The 27,491-nt window shown below is 37.6% G+C and overlaps 1 protein-coding gene across 1 annotated transcript; it reads left to right on the top strand.

The window, feature by feature from the left end:
• The first annotated feature begins 8,846 nt into the window (after positions 1–8,846).
• On the top strand, positions 8,847–27,491 carry LOC127652883 (zinc finger protein 143-like). The gene is made up of 16 exons (XM_052139314.1): positions 8,847–8,981; positions 9,744–9,840; positions 9,981–10,067; positions 11,979–12,062; positions 12,175–12,303; positions 12,417–12,604; positions 14,719–14,781; positions 14,876–14,989; positions 15,089–15,164; positions 17,846–17,971; positions 18,986–19,165; positions 19,804–20,031; positions 20,118–20,251; positions 21,343–21,471; positions 25,699–25,806; positions 27,100–27,491. The coding sequence occupies exons 2-16, from the start codon at positions 9,750–9,752 to the stop codon at positions 27,181–27,183; spliced, it is 1,821 nt and encodes a 606-aa protein (XP_051995274.1). The 5' UTR covers positions 8,847–8,981; positions 9,744–9,749; the 3' UTR covers positions 27,184–27,491.

The raw sequence follows: 27,491 nt of genomic DNA, 5'->3' as shown, positions 1-27,491 counted from the left end.
TGTAGGAATGATCGTAAAGTTTTCCTCAAAAGAAAATTTTGAGTGTGATCAAATCTAGCAAGTGCATTGTAGCAGTGTGATTCTTAAGTTATTTATGAGCTCAACTACAGATATTTTGTTCGGAATAAGTATGTATTTGAAGACAAGGTGACATACAGCAGGAATGAAGTAACTTTGTTTATGGGGTCAATGATATGATGTAAGCCATCCATATAAGCTGACGTAAACACTGTATTGCTTTCATAACATTACTCTGTTTATCCGATATTTCATTTTCTAGCTCAACCAATGGCAAAGGATTGAGGACGGGACTACCTGTTTTATTTAACAATTGAAGACGGGAGCGGGTGGTAGGAGTGTTTAAGAAACATGTTTGAAAACTGTTGTAATTTTTGCCATTCTTTAGTGGTGTAGAAATTATACACTTCACCTTTAATTAATGAATTACAGGAATCAGCAATGTAACACAAAAGGGCTCGGGTATTTACGCGAGTGCTCACCTGCTTGCATTTTGCATGTCAGAACTGAGGTCCATAAAATTGCCTCCTCCCCTATACAGAGCAATCATACCCCAGATAGGGTATGCTCGGAGTCCAGTATTGCCAGGCTGTGATGATGTCCTCCGAACCATTAACCAAACCAGATTGGTCCCAACGTGGACCACAATTGCACATGTCCTTTTTTTCCCAGGAGTATTTTCAAGAACATACTTCTGCATGGACTTTGCAATCTCACAAGAGTCTGCTTTCACCCTAACCAAACAGAGATGAGCACTTCCAACATGTTTTGAGTTTCCATCTGTTATAAAGCCTTGGAAAATTAAAAGCAAGCACATCAGTCACTAATGTGGACATGTATCTCAATGGCTTTATACTTGAGATCCTCCTGCGGACTGCTGTCCTTCCTTCCCTGCACTTTTACAACCAAGCCAACCAAGTACTGATGAGTAATTGACTATTACCAAATTTAGAAGTTGAAAAGAAGATGTGATACTTCAGGGTTGTAAGAAAACATTCTATTAAGGGGCAGTTCAGACTGAATGTGTTCTTGCACTAAAAAGCGCAAGGAGCAGCGCAATGGATGTAACATAAAGTGTCTCGAGACACGCTTTTAAAAGTTGATGTTTTTAACCTACCACTGTGCCTGAAAAAATGCTGTGCTCCTGCACGAGATGCTAAAAAACAGCAAGACATGGTGCAATGGTCAAAGATCCATCTAGCGCATGTTAACATAGAAAAACAATGGACGGACACAAAAACGCATTCGGAGTGAACAGCCCCTAAGGCTAATACACTGCCCCAACAAACGCAAACAAATCCAAAATTCCAATGGTTGTTGTGCCTTGTTGGATAAAGCAACACAATCATATGTTTTTGACTGAAACTTATTGCTTTTGCTACATTTATACCACTGAACAGCATTTTCATCCACTTTTAAAAATCCTCTTCATTACTGCATACTTTGAATGCGGAATACTCATTTCATCATTTTGGAAAGAAAGTGACTGCGAAAGTCTTTGTTTCCGGTTGTGTAAAACGGTGTTCTAGTATGGAGGCATAAATGTGGCCTCAGTATGTTAACCTTGTTGGTGTTTGACATTTATGTGTGCCAGAACTCTAATACCAAAAGTCAACTTCAGAACGTTTAAAATGTTGGCAATTTTGTGCATTTGTTGGGGCAGTGTGAACCAACTTTTAAGAAGTCCTAGAGCTATGAGTTCCGGACTGCAATGCTTATGAATTTGTCATGTCTTATCAAGGTAAAGGAAGTACCTGGATACTGTCCAAGGAGGTTTGTACAGAAGTACAGAGTTTGCCCAGTTAAACACATGCTGGTTGGTTCATACTGTCTCCTATTCCATTGCTGAAGCTCTTCCGGATGTGCTGAGTGAGGTAGTAAGCATTTGGATCTCGCTGACTATATGCGACCAAGAGCATCACCCAGAAAAACTGCTAAGGAAAAATAGATCTGGATAGAAGCTTCTCTTTCATCTGTTATTGTAAGCCACCAGTTGTTTTACCTTACCTAGGATCTCTGTGACGATTGCCCTCACTTTCTACTGTTTGACCATGTTTCTCCTCATCTTCTCAAGGTCAGTGGAAGGCGGGGGCTGATAGCAGTGGTGTGTCCAATCCATCTTAGCAAGTTGGACCATTGAGACCACCTATAGAAGGGAGAATAACTATAATATAAAATATAGTAGAAATGGTAAGACAGCTGCTGGTTATCCTGTGCACAATGTCTGTCACATGCTCGATTTACCTGTGCAAGTGGTTGTTTCCTTACATAACTTGTTCACAAGCCCTGCATCGTCATAATTGACAATCTTGACCACCAATTCGAAGTATATTGTGAAACAAACCTGCAGAATGAAAGCCACCACCATAGTCAGAGAGGAAATAACACTGGGTAAATATAATATAAATACACTACATGGACAAAAGTATGTGGACACCTGGACATACACCATTCTGAGTAAACTCTAGAGATTGTTGTGCATGAAAATCCCAGGAGATCAGCAGTTACAGAAATACTCAAACCAGCCCATCTGGCACCAACAATCATACCACATCACATTTTTTCCTTCTGACCAATATCAGAATGATTTTATGTATTGCACTGCTGCCATGTTATTGGCTGATTGTGTGATTAAGCAAATAACATTTATAGCTGATGAGTTACACTTTTAATTGTAATTATAACCAATTTTAATCAGTAACTATTAATCCAAATACTTCTGGCTTTGGGCATCTCATTTCTAAATGTTATACCTGGTATTGATTTTTTATTTTTTTTAAATATGCAAAAAAAATCTCACCAATCTCGCAAATGAAGTAGAATCCTTGGTTATAGTTTCACTTCCAGTGAAATCCTGAGTCAGCGTCGATGTAGCCGCAGCCAGTATCCCACATCAGCTCACTGAACCAGTTAGAGTACAACTGATTTGAACCATCTAGCCAGCAGAAGCCACCTGAAAACATACTCCACAGCTCCACAAAGTATTTTGACTTTGTTAACAACACTTAAATGTATGAATGTCATTGCATTTGATAATAAAATATAATGTGGCTTCCATTTTAAAGAAAGACAGTACACATCGCAAACAAGAGTCAGCAGTTTCAAGTTCCTCAGTGTCCACATCACTGAGGAACTCACATTAACACGAGGCCGTTGTGAAGAAGGTTCACTAGCGCCTCTTCTTCCTGAGACGGCTGAGGAAGTTTGGAATGAACCACCACATCCTCACATGGTTCTACACTAGCACAGAGAGCATCCTGACTGGCTGCATCACCGCCTATAGCACCGCACACAACCGCAAAGACCTGCAAAGGGTGGTGCGAACTGCCAGAAACATCATCGGAGGTGAGCTTACCTCCCTCCAGGACATCTATAACAGGCGGTGTGTGAAAAAAGCTTGGAGGATCATCAGAGACTCCAGCCACCCGAGTCATGGTCTGTTCTCACTGCTACCATCAGGCAGGCGGTATCGCAGCATCAGGACCCGCACCAGCTGACTACATGATAGCTTCTTCCCCCAAGCAGTCAGACTGTTGAACAATGAATCTCTCACGATCAATATCTCTCACGATCTGCACTTTATTAATTATCATCTTGTATCTCACACACTGGACTGTCAAATATATTCTCCCCAATTCAACTACTGTATATATATTTTATATACCCTTATTTATTTATTTTTATTGTATGTGTATTCTATATTGTGTGTATTGTTTACTGTACATTGTATATTGTGTTGTGTAAGTATGTGTACATTTGTTATGTAAATTGTGTTGTGTAAATATGTTGTTTATTGTAAATGGTACTGTTATTCAGAACTGCACACAAGACTTTCACCTTCTGTTGCACTTGTGTACACAGTAGTGTGACAATAAAGTGATTTGATTTGATTTGAAACAAATCGTGATTATTTAAATTTTAAAACGGTACATATATTGTTCAAAATTATTCTAAAATTAGTAGGCTATTTGGACACTTTCTGGCACCCCTAGTACACACTATACCTGTGTGAACTTGAGCGGAACCGAATTCATACATTCACTAAAATGACATTGGGACAATTAGTTAATTGTAATTGCAATATTTTTACACATTTATATTCATAAATTTAAATTAAGGTTTATGTGTACAAATACTTTTTGGGGCCACTGTAATTGTGAAATCTCACAAAAAGTAATGCAGGTCAAATGATAAATGATTCGGATTAATTTCCCCTCCAGGATTATAGAAAAAACAAGTATCTCTTATCTAAGTGTAAATATAAATAGGCCATATCATTTAGTATGGTATCTACACTGTAAAAACTGTCTGTAATCTTAACAGTAAAATACTGTAAAAATGCTACAGAAATAAAATGTTAATTTATTAACAAATATTAGCTGTAAAATATACAGTACATTTTTATTTATATATTTTAAAAGACAATACAGTAGTTTTTACAATAAAATGTTGTACAAATAAAAAATTTTAGATGTAAAAAGTGTGATTTTCCTGTATAATTAATGGTAAAAATGTACATTGTTTAACAAGAGAGTACATGCACTTTTACAGTAAATTATAGTTAAAATTACAGTAAGAAAATGTAATCGGGCATTCCCAGAACTCCCTGCGTGACCCATTCTTTTCATTATATTTTATGGGAATAGTGATGTTTCATTTTATTTTTAATAACAGTTATCTACTTTGGGTTGTTCTGTGTTATATTTGATGTAGTTTAGTTCATGTTTACTGTATTATTATTTAGCCACCACTGGGGCAGTGGTGGCTCAGCGGTTAAGGCTCTGGGTTACTGATCAGAAGGTTGTGGGTTCAAGCCCCAACACCACCAAGACACCACTGTTGGGCCCTTGAGCAAGGCCCTTGAACCTTTCTGCTCCAGGGGCGCTGTATCATGGCTGACCCTGCACTCTGACCCCAGCTTAGCTGGGATATGTGAAAAATAAATAATTTCACCATGTATATGCAGAAAATGTATGTATAATGTGTGACAATTGATTTAATTAATTAATTAAATTATTAAATTAAATTAATTAAATTAATCTCACATGCGTTACCCTGATGTGAGACTGAGCACTGTCTGTCTCTACATGTTTATTGGACATTGCTTCTGGAAGAGCCACTTTTGATGAACTTCATGTCATCATGTGCCCTTTTGTAGTTACTATGGTGAATAACAAATACCTTATAAATTAGAAAGCTAATATCAAGTTTATGAATTTTCTTTACCGTAAATATAACAGATTTTTTTTAATTTTTTTTTACAGTGCCAGCCTGATCATGTAAATTACAACCGTTTTAAACTGTTTCTAATTTTTAGGTTGTTCTGTAAAGTTGTTTACATTTTTACTGTATTTTGTACATAATTATTCTGGCAACCACAGCTGCGTTTTTTTTGTAAAAACAACAGGACTTTTTTTTTCAGTGTGGGATTACCATTTATAATGAATAGAAAACAGAAAGCAGTAAGTTTAGAAAGAAAGCATTAATAATCCTCTGGTGTCAAACCAACTACATACCTTTCAAGTCCAGAGTGAGCTCGTCAAAGGCTGGAGCTAGCCCTATCCACCAGTTCTGCTTGGTCTGCAGATGATTTTGGAGAATTATATAAATATATAATTCTGTATGAAGGACAGGTACCCACCTCCCTGTTCACACCAAGCTTGAGCCTCCAGGAAAAGGAGCTGCATGACCACAAATTCATAGCAGGAGCTCTCAAAGGCCTGCTGGTGCTCTGGGCTGGAAAGACCATCAGTAACCGCCTGTCCACATGCTGGGATAATATCAATGATTAGCATAAATAGCACAGTGAAGTGCCTACCAACCATCTCTGTTCCTTTTAAATAAAGACTGCAAGAGGCATTCAGGAAAATAAATGTGCAATCCTAATGGATCAACAGCATTTGTGGCAAAATGTTGATTACCACAAAAACGTATTTCGAGTCGTCCCTCCTTTCTTTAAAAACAAAAACAAATCGAGGTTACAGTGAGGCACTTACAATGGAAGTGAAAGGGGCCACTTTTTGGAGGGTTGTAAACATGCAGGCAGAAATGTGAAGCTTAGAATTGTATAAATTATACATTTTTCTTTTAAAACACATGTATTATTTGAGATGTAAAGTTGTGTAAATTGTCATTGTTTTACAGAAAATTTAAGGTTTTAGGGTATGTTGACATTATATCATCATGGCAACGAAGTTGTAAATGATTTTAGCAAGTGATCTTATGACACTAAAACCATGTTAACACACATATTGGTTACTTCTTGTGGTTATACTTTTGAAACCGTTAGTATTCGTTTACGGATTGGCCCCCATACACTTCCATTGTAAGCGTCTCACTGTAACCAAGATTTTTATTGATGATTCATCCCACTGACTCAAGTCTTTTGAATCCATTCACCAAAGAGCTTCATTCAGTTTGGTTCACTAAAGAATTCAGCAACCATTTACACAGGTAATATCTTTATGCCAGAAGGTGGCAACAAATGTGTAATGTGCATTAAGTGAGTCGTTGAGTGTGTTAACATGCACCTTTCTACACTGGTTATGCTTAATACACCAACAATGGGTGTGGTCATGTAAATGCATTAAACAGCTTTACTGTGTCATAAATAGTGTAAAAATAAACTGATCGACATGGGTACTTTTTTGCCCATTGCCCTGATTTTGCATTGCAAGCACACAACTTTACCGGTGTTCTGTCGAAGTCTGTTCCCCATATGTTTCCCCTTAGGTTAGTGTCGAATTCTGTTCCCCCAATGTTTCCTCTTAGGTTAGTGTCGAAGTCTGTTAAGTTTGTGTCGAAGTCTGTTCTCCCAAGGTTTAATGATTAACGCTGCTGTTGAAGTCTGTTCCCCTTATGTTTCCCCTTAGGTTAGTGTCGAAATCTGTTCCCCCAATGTTTAATGTTTAACGCCACTGTCGAAGTCTGTTCCCCCAATGTTTAATGTTTAACACCACTGTCGAATCTGTTCCTCCAATGTTTAATGTTTAACGCCACTGTCGAAGTCTGTTCCCCCAATGTTTCCTCTTAGGTTAGTGTCGAAGTCTGTTAGGTTAGTGTTGAAGTCTGTTCCCCAATGTTTAATGTTTAACTGTGCTGTTGAAGTCTGTTCCCCCTATGTTACCCCTTGTCGAAGTCTGTTCCCCCTTTGTTTAATGTTTAACGGTGCTGTTGAAGTCTGTTCTCCTTATGTTACCCCTTAGGTTAATGTTGAAGTCTGTTCCCCCTTTGTTTAATGTTTAACGGTGCTGTTGAAGTCTGTTCTCCTTATGTTACCCCTTAGGTTAATGTTGAAGTCTGTTCCCCTTTTGTTTAATGATTAACGGCGCTGTTGAAGTCTGTTCCCCCTATGTTACCCCTTTAATGTTGAAGTCTGTTCCCCTTATGTTTAATGTTTAACGGCGCTGTTGAAGTCTGTTCCCCCTATGTTACCCCTTTAATGTTGAAGTCTGTTCCCCTTATGTTTAATGTTTAACGGCGCTGTTGAAGTCTGTTCCCCCTATGTTACCCCTTTAATGTTGAAGTCTGTTCCCCTTATGTTTAATGATTAACGCGCTGTTGAAGTCTGTTCCCCTATGTTACCCCTTTAATGTTGAAGTCTGTTCCCTTATGTTTAATGTTTAACGCGCTGTTGAAGTCTGTTCCCCTATGTTACCCCTTTAATGTTGAAGTCTGTTCCCCTTATGTTTAATGTTTAACGGCGCTGTTGAAGTCTGTTCCCCCTATGTTACCCCTTTAATGTTGAAGTCTGTTCCCCTTATGTTTAATGTTTAACGGCACTGTTGAAGTCTGTTCCCCCTATGTTACCCCTTTAATGTTGAAGTCTGTTCCCCTTATGTTTAATGTTTAACGGCGCTGTTGAAGTCTGTTCCCCATGTTACCCCTTATGTTTAATGGCGCTGTTGAAGTCTGTTCCCCCTATGTTACCCCTTAGGTTAGTGTCGAAGTCTGTTCCTCCTATTTTAAATTTTTAACGGCTCTGTTGAAGTCTGTTCCCCCTATGTATAATGGCGCTATGGGGAACACTAACCTAAGGGGAAACCTAGGGAGAAACAGACGTCGACAGAACACCGGCGTCCATTTCCAATGTTCGTGTGCGCTGTGCGCATGCCGCTTCATGAATTGATGTCAAAAGAAGAGAATAACTCGATTTTTTTCAAATCTCATGTAACGACAGTTTTCTTACTTTTTCAGATTAAAAAAAGCTGTTTTCAGCGTGTGCATGTAAACATGCAGGCTCATTGAATCATTGATTCTAGTGATTCGTTAAAAAACACACAATGGAAATTCATTTAAAAGATTTGTTCAAAAACACAAATTCATTCTCAAAATAAACACTACTAGTGTTTAGACTTAGGTAAATACTTGAGATTGGACAACTTGATGGAAATATAACAAAAAGTACAGATTCACAAGCACCATCATGCTAACTAACACACACTGTGTTGTATGTTTCTGGTGCTTGGAAATGACAGTGAAAATCAGGAAGACACTTATTAACCAAATACCCAATGTTCAATGCTAGTTAAGATTCAGGGTTGACAAACCAAATAAAAACAATGAACAACCAAACTACAGAGCTAAGCAGCGTTTCCCATCAGAAACATAAACTCACTCAAGTACCTCAATCTTAGAGGCCCTAAATATGTATTATTGTTTTTTTTAACTTTCTTTCTTTTTTTTATTGTTTTGGGGTAAAATATAATATGGACATGTTTTCGTGAGATTTGCCCGTAATTAAAGTTGTATTGCTAAAGTACGTATTTACATCCGTACAATATCACTCCCGAACAGTAGAGGGCAGAATTTTTGACATAGAAACTATAGAAGAAGTCTACCAATTGAAAAGAGATCGTCCCGTTTCACTATGGTAGAGATCCTGGTGATGCATGGAAATATTAATAACATAATTTGATCCTCTTTACTGACGTGCTGTGTCTGATTTTGGATATACAAAGAAGGTGAGTTTTTTTAAAACACAAAAGACGTCCGGTATTACTGTGATACGTCGAACTGTATCCATCAGCACTTATTTGCAGCCGTCATTATACATGTTTATATACGCTACAGTATAAATAATACACGCTATGCGCTGTAAAGATAATACAACTACACCGATACTAGATATCCAGGCAAGTTAACAGACCATGTCCATTGCCTTTGTTGTGTTTCTGCTTTGAGTTCTCATCTTATGTGTCAAGGTTTGCACGCGATGTAGCTGTATCAGAAGTGTTTACGTTGTGTTTTATTCCCATGTTGTCCTGTATGCTGCTGTATATTTAAGAAAGAAAAGTCTACAAAGCCCAACAGGGTCATTCTGTGAAACGGGGGCCTTTTCAAGTTTGACAAGGAAATTTGTAAAGCAAATGTTTGTGCGATTGTATATAAATCATTGTCCTTCAAGTGATTAGTTCATCCAAAACAATGAAAATTCTCTCCTCATTTACACACCCTCATGCCATCTAGCCTTGTATGACTTTCTTCTGCAGAACACAAATAAAGATGTTTAGAAGAATATATCAGCTCTGTTGGTCCATACAATGCAATTTAATGATGGCCAGAACTTTGAAGCACTAAAAAGGTCATAAAAGGCAGAGTACGAAACACAATTGGCTCCTGTTTTGTCGAATGACACATCTAGCAACTACCCGTAGTGTGTTGACCACTTTAGAGCTATAGTACATTTCTAAGAGCTTTGCTAACATTGTTTCTCTTCTTTTAAGATTAACATGCTACTGGCTCAGATAAACCAGGCAGCTGATTTCCAGCATGATGCTCAGGAGGTCACTTTCTGCTTAACTGAGACTTTGGGGATTTCAGGTCAGAGCCGTGCTCTTTATAAATGATTTAATTTCAAGCATTGGTATTTTTATTGAAAGGTAACGTGTGCATACTCTGTGTGACAGTCATCATGGTCTTTGTCTGTCTGTTTGTTCTCCTGTTGTCAAATAAATATTCAGATGGCGATCAGAGCATGGACACTGTCAGTTTGCAGGCCGTGACTTTAGCAGATGGCTCCACTGCATATATACCTCACAACCCCCAAGGTATGTGTGACACTTTGCCGCCTGAACAAACTTTATTAGCCTTTAGCTTGTTTTTCTGAGCCACTTTTCAATTAAGCATGTTAAACCGTGTTAAAAGCAACTGAGGCCCATCTTGTGATTTCACGGGCCCAAGTGTAGTTCTGCATGAGAACCATGTTATAACCTAATTAATGTAATGTATAGTTCAGTGTCAGCGTTTTTAGGAGGACAAAATGATATTAATCATATATTCTTGTAAAGTTTTTACATATAAATCTGATATACAGTAGTGAGCTTCTTTTTTTTGTATCAGTAGTTTGTTGAAAATTCTGTGCAATATTTTAACATTTGCTTGTAATTTTCCCTTAAGAAATACATTTCCTGTTTGTAAAGGCTAATAAAGAGGTCCGACCCCACAAGCAAATGCATAGAGAACACACATGCCTTTGATCAAACCCTTTACATTTAGTCATTTATCAGATTATTTTCTCCAAAGAGACTTACAAATGAGGAACATAGCAAGCAATTTGTCATACAAAAGTCAACAATATGTGCAGAATCGCACTGCCAAGTTCTCAAAGTGGCTGTAGTAGTATTGGTTGTATTATAGCTGGTGCAGAAGAAATAGACAAAGAAAGTTATTTTTTTGGGTAATTAATAAATTAAATAGTAAGAGCAATTATCGTGGATTGGTTAAGTGCTTGCGAACAGCTCATTCCACCACAGAAGAACAAAGAACTTGAGTTATTGTGAAATGGACTTGCCTCTATCATTTATTGACCACAGAGAGCGAGTAGGAACATAGAGCTGGAGAAGTGACTTGAAGTAAGAGGGTGCTGTTCCACAGACTGTCCTGAAAGCCAGAGTCAAAGGCTTGAATTTGATGCGGGCAGTGGAGTGAAATCAGAGTGGGGTGACGTGAGCCCTCTATGTTTGATTGAAGATCAGACACACTGCTGCATTCTGGACCATCTACGGTGGCTTAATCATGCTAGCTGGTAGGCCAGCTAACAGGGTATTACAGTAGTCCATTCTTGAAATGACCAGAGCTTGGACCAGGAGAGGTCTGATTTAACTGATGTTGTAAAGCGTGAATCTGCAAGGCACGGCTGTTGATGAGATATGGGCAGTGAAGTTAAACTGGTCATCTACCACCACTCTCAGGTTCCGAGTGGTTCTGGTTGCCATTAGTATAGTTGAACCAAGATGAATGGAAAGGTTGTGGTCAACAGATGGGTTGGTGGGGATCACGAGGAGTTCTGTCTTGGCAAGGTTGAGCTGAAGGTGACGTTCCGTCATCCAGGCTGAGAGGAAGGTAGAGATACGAGCTGAAACGATGGGGCTGGAACAATAGATAAAGCTGCGTATCATCTGCGTAGCAGTGGTAGGAAAAACCATGTGCCTTAATGATCGGACCGAGAGATGTAGTGTAGATCGAGAAGAGGAGAGGTCCGAGAACTGATCTCTGAGGAAATCCAGTGGTTAGCTGGTGCAACTTGAATACCTCTCCTCTCCTTTTCATGCCAACTGTGCAGCGATTGAGGGATTGGGGCTTTTAATTAACATTTTGGGATAGTGATTAGGCATTCTGAATTTGGCAGCTTTAGCAGTTATAGTCTGCTTTTTTTGGTCACATTTGTATGCTAAATGTTTCTAGAATTTGACCTGGATTTAAAAAAAAGCAATAAAAAATAACCCAATAATACATAACTAAACCAGCTAAGAAAACTAGTCAAGAAGCCCAACTTGAACTCTGTATTTCACATATTTGTGTTGTTTTTAATCAATAAATCAAAATGGCAAATGCTTTGCTTTAATATTCATTAATGCCATAGAAGTGTTTTTACTTTTCATTTTAAAATGAAGTCATGCTGAGATGAGAATGACGGTTGGTTATACATTTCTGGTTGTTGTGAATGTTGTTTTTCCCAGACAGCAGTATAATTGAAGGGCAGGTCATCCAGTTGGAAGATGGGTCTTCTGCTTATGTTCAACACATTGCTGTTCCCAAAGCAGGTCTCTATTGTTTATTGCTTCACAACTTTCCTGGTTAGATATACACAAGAAGTGATCTGGAATTTATTATGTGATAAATTGGCTCATTTTTATTTTCTGAAATGCACACTAGATGAACCAAATAACTGGACGGCCTCTCCTGTGTGTGATGTCATTGGTAACGAGAGTTTAAGACTAGAGGATGGTCAGACTGTGCAGCTGGAGGATGGAACTACTGCTTACATCCACCACACTGCAAAAGGTATTTCCTTCTTCTGATTTTACTTTGCAACTACATTTCGATTGAGATTCTATGTTGAACATGCTTTCTTAATTTATTTTTGTGTTTTCTTTGTGCCATTGGGGATTTTACAGAGGCATACGAACCCAGTACTCTGCAGGCAGTGCAATTGGAAGACGGTTCTACCGCTTACATTCATCACGCTGTTCAGATGTCACAGCCCAACACCATCCTGGCCATCCAGACGGATGGCACAGATCTGCAGACAGATGCAGCCATTGACCAAGAGACAATCAATGCTTTGGGGCAGTACACGACCAAGGTACCCTTTAAAGATTAGTATATTATTTAAACCTGCTTGTGAATAGGATGTTCACTTTTATGTTTAGAGTGATTTTGCTGGCAAGATAAAATTCAAGCAACATCATAAATATCACAATGATTTTATTGTGCTTTTCTTTGTTTGTTCAATTTTCGAAAGACCATGTCATTAAACTACTTTCGTGATTGTTACTTGTCTGGCGAGTCAGAAGTATGAAATTGATCAATTAATTTTTTTTATTGAATTATTTACATGGTGTCCCGATTAATTAATCGCATATACAAATATTTGCTGAGAAAGCCCCTCATATAACAATAATTCAATATATAATGATTATACATATTTATATCAATATATAATTATACAGAAGAGTTAATCATTGATAAGGCCATACAAAAAGCGGCTTTAGAATACAATGAATTGTTTACTACCATATTATTGATCATAAGTCAATCATTGGCATACAGTTCACAGCAATCCATTTAACAAGTGAATTTGTCATTCAGTCCGAGATTTATTATGAAGGCTTGTTTAAGGACCCGTCAATGTACACCAGTGTCAGACATTTTTTTAAAATTTTTTTATTACTTGCTTACAAAACTTTTACATCTAGAGCCAAGAGGTATATTAAAACAAACAACAACAAAAAGGAAAATAAATAAACAGTTCAAATAAAAATATCAAATTGTTTACATATTTCAATACACTTTACAGCTTTCTTGTTACTAAAATTGGAAATTGTTCTTAGGTATTGCTGAACCTCTGAATTATTAAAACTAATGGTTTATAACCACCATACTTGCATTATGAATACTAAACTTTGCCAAAAAAAGCAGAACATTAATAAAATAATATTCCTTATGAAGAGACGTGTCATAGCTAAAAAAACGAATACAAATTTTTCAAAACAAAGTTGAAAGCTGGGAATAATATGATCTCTATCAATCTTGCAGAAATCAGACCAAAAACAAGTCGAGTAGGGACAACTCCAGAATAAATGAAGACCACAAAATGTACAGAATATGTCGACATCACAATTAAATCTATCTACAAGAAAATAATTAATGAGATAGTACTTACAAATAAGTTTGAAGTACATTTCTTTGGTTTAATTCGTGATAAAATATTTATGGGTAATTTCCAAATTTTGCACCATCTCAATCCAGCCACACCCTGCGTCAGACATGCTTGTGTAGCGTCTCTTGGTGCGTTGCGTCATAAACATAAAATGTTTAGGTCACTGTGTCAAGTTAAATATAGTTTAATACTCAATCTTTAAACACATCTTGAGATCTCTTAGTTCGCGTTTGCGCTCCTTCGAGTGTTTTGAACGCAAGAACGTAACGCATGTCTGTTGTTCTGCCTACTGAAGTGTTTTCTTCACTGTATAAACAAGCTGAAGTTTCACTTACTGCCATCTGGAGTAAACAGGTGGTACTACAAGCTTTCATTTCTCAGGAATCGTACTTATTATAGTCCAGTGGGCATTGCGATTAATTGCGTACATTTTAACGCGTTATTTTTTGTAAAATGAATCGCACTGAATTGACACGTTAAACCGACAGCCCTAGTAATAACATTACTAATTGAAATTTCAGTAGCTAAAACAGTGTTTAGTGTTGAATTCAAAATTTGGATACTATCTGTGATTTCGAAGTTTGTTTCATTTCTGTGTATCAGCTCAAACTGTCTGTCAGTTTCAATTCAATCAGGTTCAATGATATTTTTGTGTCATCAATGAAAATGTAATAGAGGTTCCCATTGGGTATTTTTTATAAACTTTTAAATACATTTTAATAGTTTTAGTATATATATAAATCTTGATTATTTTAACTAGTAGTTTTACATTTAACTGTTTTTTTTTTTTTACTGTATTTTACTTTGCAACAATGACAGTTTTCTTGAAATGATTTATCCTCTGATATCCTTTTTAAGCCATTTTAGAGCAAATGTATAAATGGAGATAAATATCATCAAAATACATTTCTTATATTTATCACCCTGCCTTAATTAATATTCATACAGCTTACACTTTGATTTAGTTTCCTAGATTGTTTTTAAAAATGTACGAATAATTTAAAGTATAATGATCCCTCTCGATTTCTGTCCTTCAGATTGAGGAAATTGAATACACAAACTCAATCACAAATGATCCTCAAAGGTTTGTGGAGATGCAGGTGATAAAATAATTCCCCACTTTATATAAATCTCATTTGCCAAACTTTGAGCTGGTCAGCAGATAAAAAGTTGTTCTGTCCTTTCTACCTCCAGATTGTTCTTCAGGGTCAAGAAATACGACGTAATTCGCAGCAGACGGGAGATAAACTTTTTCAGTGTAACTATGATGGATGTGGAAAACTTTACACCACAGCAAATCATCTTAAGGTTTTTATCGCTCGTATATTTGAACTTATAAGATTGTATATAATTGTGTTATATGTTACATGCAAAATTGTGTGTTTTGTATTTTTGTGCTATTTTCAGGTACATGAAAGAGCACATACGGGTGACAAGCCATACTTGTGTGAATTACCCGGGTGTGGAAAAAAGTTTACAACAGGTAACGTAAAGATGGCTTCATCTTAAGCTATCTCAGTCTGTAGTCTTGTATACTACTAGGGCATATAAATCTGAGCTCATAATCTAGGGCAGTGTTTTCCAAGCATGATCTTTTATGCTCAAGTACCCCTTCATCAACTCATACCAGAGATTTGTACCAAAGGCTAAACATCAGTTAATGTTATTTATTAATATTGTAAAATCCCTGATGTATGAAATGAAGAGAAAGTTGCCAGATATGATGTTTAGTCATCATCAACAAAAACAAAACTGGGCCATAGAAGCCGTGAAACTCACAATAAGAACAGACAAGATCAGAGAGTGCAGGAGATTTAGTGCAGGGTACAAACTATATTATCATTTAGTTTTTTATCATGTTGGTCTGTTATGATAGATGGGACGTTATACATTGCCTGACCTCCAAAAAAGTGACATACTCTAATATTTAGTTGGACCGCATTTATCTTTGATTACAGCGCACATTCATCATGGCATTCTTTCGACAACCTTATGCAACGTGACATTTATTTCCATCCAGAGTTGCATTCATAAAGTCTTCTCCAACTCATCCCAAAGACTTTCAATGGGGGGGGGTCAGGACTCTGTGGTGGCCAATTCATGTGTAAAAATTATTCCTCATGCTCCCTCAACCACTCTTTCTCAATTTGAGCCTGATGAATCTTGGCATTGTCGTCCTGTAATATGCACGTGCCGTCAGGGAAGAAAAAAATCCATTGATGGGATAACCTGGTCATTCAGTACATTCAGGTAGTCAGCTGAATTAATTTTATTGCTGCATAACGTTGCGGTGCCTAGACCTGACTAGGACTGTCAATTGGGCAGAGAAACTAAATTCAAATTTTACCTAAAAATATTTCTATATTCAAATTAATTTTAATTGTATTTCCTTAATCCACAAGAGGATGCATTGAATACATATAACCATGCAGCACCATGTTATATTATTGCAAAGAAAATTCCTGGCTGTTAAAAATATTCCATTTTAAACTAAAGTGCATAAATGAAAAAAAAAATGTTTAGTCCATTCATATTCTCAAATTTTAAGTCAAAAGTAAAACGAATGGGGAAATGCTTCAATTTAGTTCTGTGTTAACATGGAGTTACACTTGAACTGGTCCCACAGTATATACTACCACAGACTCAAACTTCTTAATAACAGCGATATACTACAGTGTTTTTCATTAATTACAGCTGTATGTAGGGTAGAATTATTCCCAGATAGCAGTGGTATTCGGCTGAACTCTGTGGTAAAGCGGCTCATGATCAGGGGCTGTTCAAACAGACAGAACACAACAGAAAGGAACAGAATGTGAGGATCTCGAGACTTCCATTTCCAACTTGAACTCCTTTACAGACAAACCCATGGGTTAATCTGAGAAATGCTGATAAAAGAGCAAGACGCAATGGCCAAAGACCTCCACCTTCTGTAACTGCATGCTCACACCGAACACTTTTGCAACCATCCATTTAACATTTTGTTTTTCTATGTAAACACGCTAGAAGAACATCTTTGTTTCGCTTTGTTTTTGATTATTCAGCGTGGCTAGTATTCCATCTTCCATTTACTGATGATGGAGGCCACTGTGCTCATTGGGACCTTTCAATGCTGCAGAATTTTTTCATTTTGTTTAATCTCTTAAACAAAGCATAGTCCAAATATTGTCACATACCCCCTGGAACCTTCTTACCTACCCCCGCTTGGGAATCATTGATCTATGGGTTAAAGTCTGACCTGTCTTTGTTATTGACTGGATTCATTATCTTCCCCCCCCAAAATATACCTTTTTCACACTCCGTGTTTTGGAACGAGGAAGTCAACGTTTGCAGGGTAAACTTCGACAGTGGTGAATGGGAGATCACAGCAAATATTATTTTCACTTACACATTTGCTCCAAGACATTTAAACGACTTTCCAGAAGATGAAAAAAAAAATAGAAAGTGGTGGATTTAAACAGCAAAGTGAGAGAAGATGCCAGATTTACTGTCTCTCATAGCAACTTTAATCGAAACCCCCCTCGCAGCTATGGTAATTTGTTTTTTAAAACAAATTCCAGGGTAATATAACACAAAGCATAATGGTTTAAATTTACACTCAATGTTTAAAAAATGTATAATGCTGGGGCCTGGGTAGCTCCGCAAGTATTGACGTTGACTATCAACCCTGGAGCCATGCGTTCGAATCCAGGGTGTGCTGAGTGACTCCAGCCAGGTCTCCTAAGCAACCAAATTGGCCCAGTTGCTAGGGAGGGTAGAGTCACATGGGGTAACCTCCTTGTGTGATTAGTGGTTCTCGCTCTCAGTGGGACATGTGATAAGTTGTGTGTGGATTAGGGAGAGTAGCATGAGTCTCCACATGCTGTGAGTCTCCGCGGTGTCATGCACCGCAAGCCACGTGATAAGATGAGCGGATTGACTGTCTCAGAAGCGGAGGTAACCGAGACATGTCCTCCGCCACCCAGATTGAGGTGAGTAACTGCGCCACCACGAGGACCTACTTAGTAGTGGGAATTGGGCATTCCAAAATTGGGAGAAAAGGGATAAAGAAAATATAGAAAAAATTATAATGTAAAAAATTTGCGAGATTTACGCTGATAAATAATGCGGAAACGCATCATTACAATCTGTGGAAAACGAAACATTTGTCATCCTTTTTTTGTGTAGGTTATGGTTTGAAAAGTCATATCAGGACACACACTGGAGAAAAACCTTACTGCTGTCAAGAGATGAACTGCAAAAAATCTTTCAAGACCTCAGGGGACCTGCAGAAGCACATGAGAATTCACACAGGTATGTTTATTGTGTGATATTTGATTTACATCACCTTATAACATGTTCCATATCTCATATGGAAATCCCCATTAGCGGGGATTATTGTGGTATTACATGGTTTTACCATTGTATTCATAGTACCTTGGAGTACCATGTAAATACCATGATAACTTAATATAATAATCATACAGTACTGTAGTAAAGTACTATGATATTGGGTTGTAGACAAGTAACATGGACATGAACTGAAATTATACACTATACACTTTGGTCCTAATAAAGTGCCCGACATGGTCTTCTGCTGTTGTAGCCCATCCACCTCAAGGTTCGACATGTTGTGCATTTTGAGATGCTATTCTGCTCACTACAATTGTACAGAGTGGTTATCTGAGTTACCTTAGACTTTCTGTCAGCTCGAACCAGTCTGGCCATTCTCCTTTAACCTCTCTCATCAACAAGATCCACAGATCTACCGCTCACTGGATGTTTTTGGCACCATTCTGAGTAAACTCTAGAGATTGTTATGTGTGAAAATCCCAGGAGATCAGCAGTTACAGAAATCCTCAAACCAGCCCGTATGGCACCAACAATCATGCCACAGTCGAATTCACTGAGATCAAATTGTTTCCCCATTCTGAATGTTGATGTGAACATTAACTGAAGCTCCTGACATGTATCTGCATGATTTGATGTATTGGCTGATTAGATAATTGCATGAATATGTAGGTGTACAGGTGTTCCTAAAAAAGTGAAAAACTTTTAACAAACTGGTCACTATTTCTTTAGACTTTTAACAATTTTTACCACATTTTTGCAGTTCACTTAAATGGTCTTGTGATGTGACAATTTTCAAATACAAATATTCAAGTACAAATATTCCATGCAATCTCACAATTAAAATAAGGTCATAAACCGCATGCATAGAAATATTTGAAAAGTGCCCTTTTAAAATTAAATTCAGTATAGCATGTCATCTGCTCTATCGCCCTATACTCTGCTACCACTGACCAATTTCTACACTTTTCTTTTAAGGAGAGAAGCCATTTTTGTGCCCTATTCCGGGCTGTGGACGATCCTTCACTACCTCAAACATCTGTAAGGTGCACGTTCGCACACATACGGGCGAGAAGCCGTATCATTGCCCAGAGCTAGGCTGCGATCGGTCCTTTGCCAGTGCAACTAATTACAAGAACCACATACGGATTCATACAGGTATTTTGCTCTTTTGCTTTTGAAAGTGATAGTTCACTCAAAAATGAAAATGATGTCATCATTTGTTTCAAACCCATATAATTTCCTTTTTCCAGTGGAACAAATAAAAATGTTGGGCAGAATGTTATCCTCAGTCACCATTCACTTTCATTGCATCTATTTTCCATTTAATGGAAGTGAATGGTGAGTGTAACATTGTGCTGAACATCTAATTTTGTGTTCTACGGAGGAACGTAGGCCATACAGAACAACATGAATGTTAGGAATGATGACAGATGTTTCATTTCTGGGTGAACTATCTCTAACATTTTTTTATTTTTAGCTCTTTTGCTATAATTTAAAACCTACAGGGTTCCCATGGTCATGAAAAACCTAAAATGTCAGGGAATTTTAAAAATGGTAATTTCCGGGCCTAAAACAGCCAAGAAAATTGCCATGGCAAATTCTACAGTGAATCAAAATTGTCAAGTTGAAATTGCAATTGGTAAGTGCAAAAATAAAATTAGTTTTAACAATCCTTATCCAATAATTATGAATGACTGGAAAAGTTATGGAAATTAATTTGACATAAGTTGTGGGAACCCTGTAACTAAATGCAACTATGCAATGTTAAACATCAATGTCTTTATTGCATGCAGGAGAGAGACCGTATATATGCACAGTCCCTGGTTGTGACAAGCGATTCACCGAGTACTCTAGTCTGTATAAACATAATGTAGTGCACACTCCCTGTAAACCCTACAAGTGCAACCACTGTGGGAAGTCCTACAAGCAGATTTCTACGCTGGTCATGCACAAACGTACTGCACACAATGACTCTGAGCCTTTAGAAGAGGAGTCAGAGGGCTATTTTGAACCACCTTCAGGTTGGTTATAAAAATACCCACAGATCAGATTTGAATCAGTTTTATTTGTGGAACTGGACAACATTTTTCATTTATTTTGTATTCAGAGGCCATAGATGACCCCTCCATGGATGTTAGCCTGGTGAAGTGTGAGGACACGTGCCTGGAAATGAGTTCTGGAGTCTCTGATGTCACAGGTCAACAACATGTAACGCTCATTACGCAAGATGGAACAACACAGGTGAGCATTCGAAACCGCTGTTTTATTTTTATAATTCTGTGTGGTGACACTGGTGAAACCGAAATTACACACTTCAGCTTTAAGTTAAAGGATTAGTTCAACCAAAAATGAACATTCAGTTATTGTTTACACATCCGTGTGTTGTTATATCCCTATATGCCATTTTTATTTATTTATTTTTAACACATAGGGAGAAATTGTGAAAATTTGTGCTGTGATGTCATAAAATGGCAGTTAAAAGTGACTAACACTTCAAGCTTCAAAAGAATGCAAATGTATCATTCAGAAGTCTAATAAATGATTCCATGAGACTCACGATTGTTATGAAAGCATACGATAAGGTTTGGCGAGAAACAAACCAAAATCGAAAGTATTATTTCGTGAAAATTTTAATTGACCATTGATCTGTGCACGTTCATGGTAGGGCACGAGAGCAACAGTTCACGCAGCCCCCCCACAACATTAGGGTGTTTAAGCATTCAATCTAAAACAGGGCCACCACAGCAATAGCAACAACAGAACACAACACAGATGCACACAAAACAGAGAACAGAACTATCTAAAAATATAGTTTTTAGTCAAAGAATTGATGCATTTCTATGCCCAGCCTTATTTATTTTTTTTAAACTGAGTATTTTGAAATCAAACAGAAACCTAGAGGAGGCTACAGGCTGACTGAATTAAAAATTTTGGGTGAACTATCCTTTTAAGGCAAATACAGAAACTAATCACAAGACGTGTTCAGTGGAGTTTTTTTGGTCAGAAATGTGTCACAAGTACCTCAAGACATAAATCTCTTTTGCAAACATGCAGCAAGTTATTTTTATAAACCCTGTTTCAAGAGAAATCATTTCAAATATTTTTACATTTCTATTATTTCTAGAAATTTCCTAGAAAGTCTGCAAATAATTGCACAATTTCACAGGAAAGAGAAACCGAGAGTGCATTAGAGGCTCCCTTGTATCTAAATAGTATCGGAATATTCAGGGAAAATATTTTTCCTTGTACTTGAGTCTCTAGATTAAAGCCAAGTCTCAAGTAATTTTTTTTTTAGTTTTTACTCTGACCTGAAGTTTTCATCTCTGTCACAGGCTGTTGGAAATACAATCACAATGGTAACACAAGATGGCAGTATGATCACCATCCCACCCACTGAGTCTTTTCTGTCAGGGGAGGCCCATTCAGTCACCATGGTTTCGGAGGACGGCACTGAAGGACAGGTGTGTATACTTTTGGATGTTAAAATCTGTCAGACAAGTGTATTCAGATTAAAGTTCGACCGATAGTGGATTTTGCAGATACCAATAACTAAGGTGATGGGGAAACCTTGAAAACAGATTAATCCAGTGACGGTTCTGGGCTTAATTGCTCCCTAGGTGAGATCTCCCCTTAACTTCCCAACCCCTACAATAAGTCCATAAAACTCCAGTGGTTAAATCCATGTCTTCAGAAGCGACATAATAGGTGTGGGTGAGAAACAGATACATATTTAATTATTCTGTTTACTCTATAGCTCCACTTTCACATCTTAAAGTCACATGTGATGCCTGTTTAGTTTCACTTTCAAATCTGAAAGTGTAAATGGAGATTTGGAGTAAAAAAGGATTTTTTTTGTCTATCTGTTTCTATTTTATCAATTTTAAAGACAGATTTAACCACTGGAGTCTTATGGATTACTTTTATGGTGCCTTTTATGTGCTTTTTGGAGATTCAAGGTTCTGGCCAACATTCACTTGTATTGTATGGACCTGCATAGTTGTTTCTGGAATGGCATGAGGGTGAGTAAATGATGAGTGAATTTACATTTTTAAACCAAGAAAAATAGTGTCCAGGTTACCTAGGAGAATTAGTGCTGTTTAAAGGCAAAGGAGGTCACACCAAATATTGATTTAGTGTTTTTTATGTTTACTGGACTTTGTATGACATTAGTTGAAAACAATATATGGCATTTTTTTTGAAGACATCCCCACTATGCAACATTTTTCACAAGTGCCTAAAACTTTTGCACAGTATGTATATGTATGTGTGTATGTGTGTGTGTGTGTATGTATGTATATATATATATATATATATATATACACAGGTGAAACTCGAAAAATCAGAATATCGTGCAAAAGTTCATTAATTTCAGTAATTCAACTTAAAAGGTGAAACTAATATATTATATAGACTCATTACAAGCAAAGTAAGATATTTCAAGCCTTTATTTGATATAATTTTGATGATTATGGCTTACAGCTTATGAAAACCCCAAATTCAGAATCTCAGAAAATTTGAATATTGTGAAAAGGTTCAGTATTGTAGGCTCAAAGTGTCACACTCTAATCAGCTAATTAATCCAAAACACCTGCAAAGGGTTCCTGAGCCTTTAAATGGTCTCTCAGTCTGGTTCAGTTGAATTCACAATCATGGGGAAGACTGCTGACCTGACAGTTGTGCAGAAAACCATCATTGACACCCTCCACAAGGAGGGAAAGCCTCAAAAGGTAATTGCAAAAGAAGTTGGATGTTCTCAAAGTGCTGTATCAAAGCACATTAATAGAAAGTTAAGTGGAAGGGAAAAGTGTGGAAGAAAAAGGTGCACAAGCAGCAGGGATGACCGTAGCCTGGAGAGGATTGTCAGGAAAAGGCCATTCAAATGTGTGGGGAGCTTCACAAGGAGTGGACTGAGGCTTCAAATGTCGTATTCCTCTTGTCAAGCCGCTCCTGAACAACAAACAACGCCAGAAGCGCCTTACCTGGGCTAAAGAAAAAAGAACTGGTCTGTTGCTCAGTGGTCCAAAGTCCTCTTTTCTGATGAGAGCAAATTTTGCATCTCATTTGGAAACCAAGGTCCCAGAGTCTGGAGGAAGAATGGAGAGGCACACAATCCAAGATGCTTGAAGTCCAGTGTGAAGTTTCCACAGTCTGTGTTGGTTTGGGGAGCCATGTCATCGGCTGGTGTTGGTCCACTGTGCTTTATTAAGTCCAGAGTCAACGCAGCCGCCTACCGGACATTTTAGAGCACTTCATGCTTCCTTCAGCAGACAAGCTTTATGGAGATGCTGACTTCATTTTCCAGCAGGACTTGGCACCTGCCCACACTGCCAAAAGTACCAAAACCTGGTTCAATGACCATGGTATTACTGTGCTTGATTGGCCAGCAAACTCGCTTGACCTGAACCCCATAGAGAATCTATGGGGCATTGCCAAGAGAAAGATGAGAGACATGAGACCAAACAATGCAGAAGAGCTGAAGGCCGCTATTGAAGCATCTTGGTCTTCCATAACACCTCAGCAGTGCCACAGGCTGATAGCATCCATGCCACGCCGCATTGAGGCAGTAATTAATGCTAAAGGGGCCCAAACCAAGTACTGAGTACATATGCATGATTATACTTTTCAGAGGGCCGAAATTTCTTTATTTAAAATCCTTTTTTTTATTGATTTCATGTAATATTCTAATTTTCTGAGATTCTGAATTTGGGGTTTTCATAAGCTGTAAGCCATAATCATCAAAATTATATCAAATAAAGGCTTGAAATATCTTACTTTGCTTGTAATGAGTCTATATAATATATTAGTTTCACCTTTTAGGTTGAATTACTGAAATTAATGAACTTTTGCACGATATTCAAATTTTTCGAGTTTCACCTGTGTGTGTATATATATAAAATATACTTTGTCAAATCTGCCCAGCAATCACATGGTTGATACTTATTTTCTCAAGACCTCTGAGTCGATCTTGTGTCACGGTGTACCTATACTGTTGATTATGTTTATCCTATGTTTATTCAGACAGTAAGAATGCATTATGATTGCATTACTATAATCCTAACCATTTAGAGCCTTTTAAGCTGAGTAGCCTGTCAGCTTTCCCCCATCGCGATCTTGCAAACTCGGGGCAGGATGGCACGATTTGGGGCACCTTTCACCCATTGCGGCTCGCCCTGGCTCAGGGGCGGGATGGCAAAATTCGGGGCACCTTTCTTCCATCACAATCTTGCGAGCTCTGTGTAGGGTCTATCGATCAGGTACCCTGTCGTGCCGCCCCAGAGAGTGTTGCCTCCCTATACTGTTGATTATGGTTATCTTATGTTTATTCAGAATGTAAGAATGCATTATGATTGCATTACTATAATATTAACCATTTATTGCCTTTTAAGCGGAGTAGCCTGTCAGGAACACATTTCCCCCTTTGCGATCTTGCAAACTCGGGGCTGGATGGCACAATTCAGGGAATCTTTCTTCCGTCGCGATCTTGCGAACTCTGTGCAGTTGCAATCGATCAGGTACCCTGTTGTGCTGCCCCAGAGAGTGTTGCCTGCCTATATCGCCTATGCCAGGATCCGCCACTGGATTAATCGGGTGATGGTTTTAAAAAAAAAAAAAAAATTGTAAAAAACATAATTACTGTGACCAGCAACAAGAGACTAAAATGAATACAATCCAAGATGTAGTTTATTGTTCAACCAAAATCCCAATTATAACCAGAAAAAAAATAAAGATTTGGTACATAGTACCAATAGTAGAAGGTGGTACATTCCACAGTATTAAGATAGAAATGTACTAAAATAGCGCAAATGTAAGAAACATTTCCCAATGTCTAAGTGGGAGTTTGACAAATTCATTGCATATTCATTGCAATGCACATTAAATCTTTTAAACTTTAATTCTCCACAATATTAATCAACCGGCAGACTCTGTCTGTCTGCTTTGTTATAGCAGTCATGGAGCCGCATTCGCATCAGCGCACCAATGCCGCCTTGAACTCCACATGAAAAGCACTTGCATACGTCTCAGTCTGCATTTTAGTAATAGTTAAGACTCGACGTGCTTCTGTGGTAATGAAATTGCACCTTACAGAGGCTGCAAAGTACTTTCTGTCACAAGTCCCATCTTGACTTGTTTTGTACAAAAATAGTGTTAAGAGGTCCATTGCCCATCACAGACATGGCTGTTGTTGTGTGTGTTTGTGTTGTGTGCATTAGTGTAATGACTCCAGGTAGACACATTGCAAAGGTTCCACCCTGCTCCGACCAGTGTTGATGCTGGTTTATGCTTTATTAAAGGTAAATGCATTAATTGCATTTACTGTTAATTTCATCTTTTGTAATTAATTGCATGCATTAATGTGTTAATTTTGACAGCTCTAATTATAATAGAAACACAATAAAATAAACATATGGACTATAAATACTGTATGAGCAAAATTCCAGAGGAACATAGAGGAATATTAATAATAAAAAACTATCAGCAACAATCACCATTTAATTTTGCTGATAACCAATAGTTTCAAAAAGTAAAACTGATAAATCGGTCGACCTCTCATTCAGATGTCTGTTATTCAGCTTCAGCAAACAACTACAATTTTGCACCCTGATGGCCACACAACTCTTTCTGCTTTGTGTGTGTGTATGAACTGATAACTTACACTTTCTAATATTTGTATTTTTTATTTTCTGCAGATGACCATTATGATGCCAGAATTAGCATCTTCCAGTATGCAAGAGGTGCTATCATCACACCCAGTTACACTTCTGGCTACTTCTAGTGGCACACAGATTGCTGTTCAGGTAGAAAACCTTTATGCTAACTTGAACACAATCACAAAGTCTTAATCACCTGTGGGATTTTCTTTGAGCCTTGACATTCTGAGTTGGGGGAATGCAAATTGGTATTGGCAGAAGCAAATTGGTATTGATCATAAGTTGTAATTGCAAGTGTTGGCTTGACAGTTTAGTTTACAGTTTTGAAGAACAGTGATTAAGCTTGCCAGAAAATACTATGCTCTTTTGAGGAGACTTGCAAAACTACATTTTCCTTCATTCTCTGTGGCACAAGAAAGATAAAATACATAAAGCATAAATTACACAAATGTGAATCTTTGTTGCACCAAAGCTATTAAAGCTTCCTGTCTCTGTGGGTAGATTAAAAAAAAGAAAGAAATATGAAATTGCCCAACTCCAATATCTCTTGAATACAGGTTACCTTTTACTTACGATTTTCCAAACTTGTAAGTAGAAGCTTTCTAGAGGACTTAAAGGCAGCATAAGTCCCTCATTAATCCTTCAATTAGATCATTACCTATATTTTAAATTGAACACGTGTTTTAATTTGATCTGTCAAAGTTAACACGTTAACGCATGTGATTTAATTTGAAAGTAAATTTTTCTTAATCGCGATTAATGCATTATGGTTAATAAAACATAAACCGGCATGAAATTGGTTGAGCCCCCGACACTGGTCGGAAGAGGGTGGAACCTTTGCGATGTGTCAAGCTGGAGTCATTACACTGATGCACACATCACACACACAAAAACAGCCATGTCTGTGATCATATGATGAGAAAGGACCTCTTAATGTTAGTTGTTGTACAAAACAAGCCCAGATGGGACAGAAATAAAGTACTTTGCAGTCTCCGTAAGGCGCAATTTAATCACCACAGAAGCACGTCAAGTCTTAACTTGCTTGCCGCTGACGTTGATGCCCTGGCGCGAATCTTGAACGCGGCTTCACGATAGCTATAGCAAAGCGGATAGCCTCAGTCTGTGAACTGTCCAGTTAACATACTCAACATATGGTCGCATAGTTCTATCAGTTAGTCGACCTCCCAATTAGACTTTGCGAAATGTTGAATATAACTTTAATTGGTGATATTTTAGTCCATTTCTATCTTAATACTGTGGAAGGCTTTGTTTGGAAAATGTTAATAAAGCATTGTTGTTACATATAGTTTTCTTTTTGACAGGAAAGGAATTTTATATAGAGTAACATTTCAGCACTTTTAAAATCTATTAAAAATGATGCGATGAATCGCGATAAACCCTGCCAGCGCTAGTTTGAACGTGTTCTGTTCTCTCTTTCAGCTCAATGAGCAGACTTCATTGGAAGAGGCTCTGAGAATAGCATCATCTTTACACGGAGGAGAGACAACAGTACTGGACAATTGACCACCTACAGCTTCAGATGGGACTCAGTATTCAATTAGACATGTGATTACACAAACATAAGTTTTTGTAATTACCATTTTGCCAGAATTGCACTGAGGTTAAACTATGTACTATGATAATGTTTCTTATAGATTTTGTTCACGTTGTTATATATATGTTAAAGGTAGAAACCTGTTTGCATTTTTTAAATAAACAAAGACGAACTGGATGTGTTTACTTTGTTGTGATGCTCTTCCAATTATATTGATGTTACATGAGGTTTTTTTGTGATCTAGACACTTGAGTATATGGTGCATCCTATACATATG

The sequence above is a fragment of the Xyrauchen texanus genome, chromosome 2, assembly GCF_025860055.1.
Source record: "Xyrauchen texanus isolate HMW12.3.18 chromosome 2, RBS_HiC_50CHRs, whole genome shotgun sequence".
In the NCBI taxonomy this organism is placed as follows: Eukaryota; Metazoa; Chordata; class Actinopteri; order Cypriniformes; family Catostomidae; genus Xyrauchen; species Xyrauchen texanus.
This window is presented reverse-complemented; position numbering and strand designations above follow the sequence as displayed.

Bases quoted from the DNA above. Each gene is read 5' to 3' on its own strand.
- LOC127652883 (XM_052139314.1), top strand. From the start codon at position 9,750: ATGCTACTGGCTCAGATAAACCAGGCAGCTGATTTCCAGCATGATGCT. The intron at 12,063-12,174 runs GTCTCTATTGTT...AATGCACACTAG, and splicing joins CATTGCTGTTCCCAAAGCAG to ATGAACCAAATAACTGGACG. The intron at 15,165-17,845 runs GTAACGTAAAGA...TTTTTTGTGTAG, and splicing joins TGGAAAAAAGTTTACAACAG to GTTATGGTTTGAAAAGTCAT.